The following is a 7412-nucleotide window of genomic DNA, read 5'->3' on the forward strand; positions in this document are numbered from 1 at the left end:
TATGCAGTGGATTGATTTTGTTCAAGTATTAATCATGTGCTCACTCATCAAGATTAATGTGTAGAAGAGGAGCCTGACTTTAGGCAGGCTTTGCAAGGCAAAAGCCAGGCTTGAGCTGGCTTTAGGCAGGCTTTACAAGGCAAAGGCCAGGCATGCGCTAGCTTTAGGCAGGCTTTGCAAGGCATGAGCTGGCTTTAGTCAGGCTTTGCAGGCCAAAGGCCAGGCATGAGCTGGCTTTAAGCAGGCTTTACAAGGCAAAGGCCAGGCGTGAGCTAGCTTTAGCCAGGCTTTACAAGGCAAAAGCCAGGCATGAGCTGGCTTTAACTGGCTTTACAAGGCAAAAGCCAGGGATGAGCTGGCTTTAGGCTGGCTTTACAAGGCAAAAGCCAGGAATGATCTGGCTTTAAGAAGACTTTGCAAGGCAAAGGCCAGCCTGTGCCTTTTTGTTATCTTGTAAGCACAGATCCTTCCCTACTAGAACCTTTAATGTAGACATCATTCAAAACATTGCTAAACCATCCTCAGATTGAGCTTGAAAGCATGCTAATACCACTGAGAAATGATTCAACAATCTCCAAAATACCATATGATGGGTTCAGCATCGTCCTTAGCATTTGGACATATCAGTTTCAGAGTCCAATATTGTGAAGCCATCAGTCTGGGGTTCTTCTCTTTGCTATCCTAATCCTAAGGTTAGGTGATTGAGATTTGTCTAGATTGATCAACCTCCTCCCTGCACTAGGCAGTTCAGAGAATGAATGAAACTCAGATGTACCTGCAAAAGAGAACACAATGTTAGCTATAAAATCCGCCACTGAGTTGCCTTCTCTGAACACATGTTGAAAGATCACATTGAAGTTGTCCTTCATCTCTATAATTTTCTTCACATCCTATGCAATTACCCAAGGAGGATCCCATTCCCCTTCTATCGCCTTCTTCATCACCAATGAATCAGTCTCCAGTATGAGAGGGTGAAAATCATGCTCCACACAATATTCCAACCCTTGAAGAATAGCCTTAGCTTCAGCCACCACATTAGTTGTAACTCCCAGGTCTACTGCCCTAGCATACACCACATCACCTTCATCATCCCTCACACAAAAGCCTAGGGAGCTAGGTCTAGGATTGCCCTTTGAAGCTCCATCAGTATTACATTTGTACCAACCATGACAAGGAAGCTGCCATGTTACTCTTGTAGTGATCAATATAGGTTTACATCCTTCACAGTATTGAATCATGTCTGGCCATAACAATGGAATATTAGGGATCCAAGCATACCTCACCCTTCCAAGTTGATGCAATGTCCTATTTATCTCATGAATCACCCTATTTGTAGACATTGAACCACCATGTTTACCTGCATTTCTTCTCTTCCACAGCTCCCAAGTGATGATAGCTGGTACTGCTTGAAATAGTGGCTTTAATTTCGGACAACACTGAGCATACCACCAATGCCTTATAATCTGCTTCAATTGAATCAATTGCACAGAAATTCCAGCAGCCCCCATGAACAATTTCCATACCTTAGAAGCAGTAGGACTTGTGACAAATATATGCTCAATGGATTCCTCTTGGGGCTGCTGACAACACCAATACCTAGACATCACCATTTGCCCTTGCCTCCTCCACATGTCATCGGTGGCTATTTTCTGCCTCCACAATCTCCAGAAGAAGAAGGATATCTTGAATGGAAAACCTTTAATCCACATTAACTTGAATTCCTGATTAGGATCTGCTCTATGCCTTAGTATTTGCCAAGCACTGCTAACACTGAACTTGCCTGAAGTAGTTGGCATCTAGTATGGCTTATCCCAATATCCCTCACTGCCTTCATAGTGCACATTTAGCCTTATATGTTCTGCAATTTCCTCATTGAAAGTTTGATCTAGTAGCTGATCATCCCATGTTTCCACTTGCCGCAGTTCTGCCACCTCCTGAAGACCTTCATTGATTGGAAAGTCTTCAGGCAATACATGATAAAGTGCACCCAATCCAGTCCAATTTTCATGCCAAATATTAGTTGTTCCACTCTTCAATTCCCATACGATCTCATGTTCTACTTCTTCCCTAGCATTCAGCATTTGTCTCCAAACATGAGACCCTCCCCTAAAACGCACCACAGTTGGTGGCTCCTTCTTGCAATACTTATTCCACATGAAATTAGACCATAAAGATTTTGTGGTCCTAAACCTCCACCATAGTTTAGCAAACAGTGCCCTTGAGACATCATTTAAGGACCTAAAACCTATCCCCCCTTCCTCTTTAGGAAGGCAAAAATTTTTCCATGAAGCCCAGTGTCTGCTTCTCCCTTCTTCCTTTGTGCTCCAAAAGAACCTAGCAAAAGTCTTATGTAGATGCCCCAGGATGCTGTTTGGTGGATCAAGGACTGATAACATGTGAACTAGCATACTTTGCAATACACTTAGAGATGAGTGTTGCCTTTCCTCCAAATGACAGCAATTTTCCTTTCCATGAATGCAATTTAGCCTTCACCTTCTTGATAAGCTCCTCATAATAGTCCTTCCTCCTTCTAGTGTAAAAAATAGGACACCCTAGATATGTGAAGGGGAATTTACCTCTGGCAAATCCTGTAATAGCTCCAACTGCCTGAAACAATCCATTAGCAACCTTTGAATACATGTAGTATGAACTCTTATCTTTGTTGATCATCTGACCTGATATCTTCTCATAGTTCCCCAACACTGCCATAATCTTGCTAAAAGAGGGAGGATGAGTAGATGCAAAGATTATCGTATCATCAGCATACGCCAAATGGTTTAAAGAATCAGACCACTTAGGCATTCCAAATCCCACAAATGACTTGTCTTCAAAAAGCTTATTCAAAGACCTGGAAAGTACCTCAGCTGACAGAATGAACAATGCTGGAGATAGGGGATCCCCTTGTTTCACACCCCTTGTCGACTTAAAGAATCCTGAGGCTGCCCATTCACCAATACTGAATACCAGTTATTTGACATCAAGTTCCACACCATGTTAATGAAGTGTTCAGAAAATCCCATCTTCCTTAGCACATGCAATAAGTACTTCCATGAGACCCTATCATAGGCCTTAGCCATATCAAGCTTGATCACCACATTAGCTGGCTTTCCCCTTAACCTTATGTTAGTGACAATTTCTTGAGTCAATAAGATGTTCTCAAATATACTCCTACCCTTTACAAATCCGGATTGATTAGGAACTATTAGAGATGGCAAAAAAATTTACAATCTGTCATGTAACACCCTAGACAAAACCTTGTTAATGAAGTTGCTCAAACTAATAGGTCTTAAGTCAAAGAAGGTCTCGACTCTAGGTTTCTTGGGCAGCAACACTAGATTTGTGTGAGTGATGGATTTAGGTAATGCAGCTCCTCCATAGAAGTGTAGCACCATGTTGTGTATATCAGCACCAATAACATCCCAGCATGTTTAATAAAACAAGCTAGTGAATCCATCAGGGCCACTAGCACTCTCCCCACTAAGCTCAAAAACTGCTGCCCTTACTTCTTCTTCAATTGTTGGCAATCTACTAAGTTCCAAATTCTGATCCATAGTGACCATTGAAGGTACATTATTGAGCAAGGGAAATTCAGAAGCATCACCTTCATTTGTGAATTGTTTTTGATAGAAGTCCACTGCAGCTGTAGCCAATTGCTCCTGGTCTTCAATCCATACCCCACTGCCACTTTTGATCCTCTTCAGTTACAATTTCTTTCTTTTGCCATTGACATGGTTGTGAAAGAAACTTGTATTCCTATCTCCTTCAGCAAACCAATTCATCCCAGCTTTTTTCTTCCAATACTGCTCTTCAATATTTAAGTATTTCTTCAATTCAGATCGAGCCTTTTGAAGCACAATCCTATTCTCAGTTGTAGGCTCTTCTTCAAACAACATCTCCTTTACCGTAACAATGTCCTCCAAAATAGCCAGTTGCTTGAAGATATCACCAAATGTTTCCCTATTCCATTTTGAGAGTGCTGCCTTCACCCTCTTGATTTTCTGCTTGAACATCAGAAACGGATCCCCTATGAAATCAGCTTCCCAATTCTGCCTCACCACATCCATAAATGTAGCATGCTTTGTCCAAAAGTTCAAGAATCTGAAAGGCTTGACAAACTTGGTTGTCTGCACCCCACATGTCATTAGCAATGGTGCATGATCTGATCCAGTTCTGATTAGATGCTCAACTTCAATAGTTGGCGACATGTTCTGAAATGGCAAATTCGCAAAGATCCTATCCAATCTCTTGAATATACACTCAGCATTGGATCTCCCATTTCACCATGTGAATGGACTTCCTTTGTAGCCTTGCTCAAACAAACCACAAGAGTTTACACAAAATGCAAAATTCTCATATTCAGGAGGGTGTACTGGAAGTCCCCCTATTTTCTCATCTTCATGCAATAACATATTGAAATCCCCTCCTACCAACCATGGTAATTCCATATCACTTGCTAAATAATACAAGTGATCCCACAACTCCAACCTCTCAATTGCTGAATATTTTGCATAAACGAATGTCATCATCATGTGCTGCCCCAGGTCATGGTGAAACACTCTCACAGTCACCTGTTGCTCAGTATCCTCCACTAATTCCCATTCCACAACTGCATCGAAGAACAACCATATTTGCCCATTAATATTTGTATAAGCAGTCTCCATATTCAACCTCCTTTTATATCTCTCAATGAGTCCCTTCTTTTGAAAAGGCTCCATCAATGCAACTATACAAAAATTATGCTCCCTATTCATATTGATTACCCTAGGAAAGGTCTGTTGTGTATTCACAGACCTTATGTTCCATATTAATATTTTGATCATCATCTAGATAGAGAAGCTGCCCTCCTGGGCATTATTCTTGAAGGTTGTGGTGGATCTTTACTCTGATTCTTCTTAGTTTTTTTACCTCCTTTAGCACTAGTTGTGGGTGATAAATCCCCTTCCCCAGCCACTTGTTTGAAGTTTTCGGCAGTTGATTCATCATCTCCTTCATCTTCCATTGGATTTTATCTCAATAAGTCTTCATCAATTGGTGTCACATTGTGTGTAACTAAATCATGTAAATGTTATATAGGAGTCTTAGTTAGAACATTAAGATGTATTTGCATGGTTTGATCAGTGCCAGATTCCATAGGCACTTCCTCTATTTCCCCGGATGCTCTTGGAACAATTGCCCGCTCATCAGCCTGTTCATACTCCTTGAATTGTAGCTCATGGACATACGCCGGAACACCATCTACATAGGCCAAAATTTCTCCAGTGGCTCGAAGGTTGGGGTTTACTGTAGCTTCCTCATCAGGTGAACCTGGTTTTAGGCCTGGCGTCGCCAGCCTATCGCCGGGTGAGCCTGGCTTCAGGCCTGGCATCGCCAGCCTATCGCCGGGTGAGCTTGGATTGTTGTATACTTATTAATTGTGGGACTGAAGAATTAAATTTTTTTATATTGTTATTGGGCCTAGGCTAGTGAAAGAGAATTTATTATAATATATAATATAGTGTATTAAATAAGTGGTTAGTGGGTTAATTACACATTATAAATTGAGAATTAAAAGTAAGTGAGTTTAATTAACTATTATAAAGATATAAAGTGGGCCAGGCCCACCGTTTAGTAGTTAGTTAGGTGAGATTGCATAGGGTATATAGCTGAAACTTAAGTCCCAATTACTAGAAACGGAAGAAAAAGAAAAAAAAACGCACGGCTGAGCAAATTAACGGCGACTGGTCCATACCAAATACGAGGAGAAACACAAGTTCAGGTAATACTTAACTAAGTTATGCTGTTCGATTGATATTAATTTTGATTAACTAATAATGTGAAAGATAAAGGAATATAGGCCGCTAATTTGATAATGATTGGCTAGTAGTTGAATTGGATATAATGTATTGGAGTTGGAATACTTAATCTGGTGCAATTCGTTTCTGCTATCTTCAATTTAGGGATAATAATCACTATCTAATCATTTGGGTAGTGATGTGGGTGTAATTAGGTGATGATTGGTTCCCAATATTTACATAATGATCTATAATTTGCAAGAATGATATAATCTGATTTTGTATCGGTTATGTTATAATTTGGTATTTTTCACTTCTAATTTAGGTTACATTATGTGTATAGGGTAAAATATGAATGACACGTGGCTGACTAAAAGCAGGACACGTGGAATCCAAGGTGGAATGGCTGAGGACCGAACGCAGCCACTGCGCTTGCCACCGGAACATATAACATTCATAAAAGTGTAATAAATGCTCTGCGCAGGGTAGCATTTACTAAGGAATATTTTACAGCATTAAGAGTGACGGCCCGTTACAAAGAATTTGGCATTTACGCTCAACGTTACATCTTCATTAATGGCCCGCATAATTGGCATTAAAGGAGGGCATGATCCTAGGACCTTTTCCTCTAGGCATAGCTACAAATAGTGAGCTCACTTACCATTGCAAAGGACACGAAATTTCTAGCAAGAACATATACTATATTCGATACAAAGCTTTATACAATTTCACTCTTTTACTTTTTTATCTCATCATTGCTGTGTTCGGAAATCGCGTTCACGGAATCACTATCTTTGTTATTTCATCTATATTTCAAGGTTAAGTATTGTGTATTTCTTTGATTATTATATTATTTCAGGATCAAATTAGTTCACTCTTATATAAACCACGTATAAATTTAACTGTACCGTTTTACGAATAAACAGTTTGGTGCCCACCGTGGGGCCTAGACAGCCGTGTAATTAAATTAATCATTGCCTTTTTTAATAACGTGTTTTGATTATTTTGTCTTAGATAACACTGTTAACGATAACACTGCACGCAACCATGAAATTCGAGGGGATCAGTCTCATTTCGAGGATTCGATCAGTGACACCCGCAATGAGGGGAATGACGCCACACCGGTGCATGACAGGCGATACCCTCGACGGGTTTGGGAGACAACTACGGATGATGCTGACGAGGAGAATGTAGCTGATGCTATGAGGATCCTGCAAGAGCAACACTCAATCATCTTAGGCCATCTCACGCGGCAGGATTAGGTTATGGTGGAACTGAAGCAGGCGCTGTCAGGTGCTTCAAATAAGATATCTTTAAATGTGTTAGATTTTAAAATCTTTAATTGTGTTATATTTTAAAATCAAGCGTGTTCTAGTGGATCCAGGAAGTTCGGCTAATATCATACAATGGAGAGTATTGGAACAAGCTAAACTCACCAGAAGCATTATTCCGGCGACAAAATTCCTCACTGGATTCAACCTTGCAAGCGTGACGACCCGGGGAGAGATCTCGCTGCTCACGAATGCTGAAGAAATAATGAAAACAACTCTCTTCGAAGTAGTGGATGGTGATATCGGATACAACATCATCTTAGGAAGGCCATTGTTACACGAGATGAAAGTTGTACCTTCGACGTATCAC

General features: G+C 40.6%; 2 protein-coding genes across 2 annotated transcripts; both read right to left on the bottom strand.

The window, feature by feature from the left end:
• Window positions 1-403: 403 nt before the first annotated feature.
• Window positions 404-1508, bottom strand: LOC142180085 (uncharacterized). The gene is made up of 2 exons (XM_075251007.1): window positions 945-1508; window positions 404-481 (listed from the first exon to the last, which is right to left on the bottom strand). Exons 1-2 carry the CDS (start codon window positions 1506-1508, stop codon window positions 404-406), a joined length of 642 nt encoding a protein of 213 aa, XP_075107108.1.
• Window positions 1509-3428: 1920 nt separating this feature from the next.
• LOC142180086 (uncharacterized) lies at window positions 3429-4205 on the bottom strand. Its single transcript, XM_075251008.1, has 2 exons — window positions 3772-4205; window positions 3429-3678 (listed from the first exon to the last, which is right to left on the bottom strand). Exons 1-2 carry the CDS (start codon window positions 4203-4205, stop codon window positions 3429-3431), a joined length of 684 nt encoding a protein of 227 aa, XP_075107109.1.
• Between the last annotated feature and the right edge of the window lie 3207 nt (window positions 4206-7412).

Source organism: Nicotiana tabacum, chromosome 4 (assembly GCF_000715075.1).
Source record: "Nicotiana tabacum cultivar K326 chromosome 4, ASM71507v2, whole genome shotgun sequence".
Classification (NCBI taxonomy): domain Eukaryota; kingdom Viridiplantae; phylum Streptophyta; class Magnoliopsida; order Solanales; family Solanaceae; genus Nicotiana; species Nicotiana tabacum.

Coding starts and splice junctions, on each gene's coding strand:
- LOC142180086 (XM_075251008.1), bottom strand. CDS start 4,205: ATGTCGCCAACTATTGAAGTTGAGCATCTAATCAGAACTGGATCAGAT. Junction 3,679..3,771: donor AAAAAAGCTGGGATGAATTG/GTTTGCTGAAGG, acceptor CAAAAGTGGCAG/TGGGGTATGGATTGAAGACC.
- LOC142180085 (XM_075251007.1), bottom strand. CDS start 1,508: ATGGGGGCTGCTGGAATTTCTGTGCAATTGATTCAATTGAAGCAGATT. Junction 482..944: donor TACTGGAGACTGATTCATTG/GTGATGAAGAAG, acceptor TCTACATTAAAG/GTTCTAGTAGGGAAGGATCT.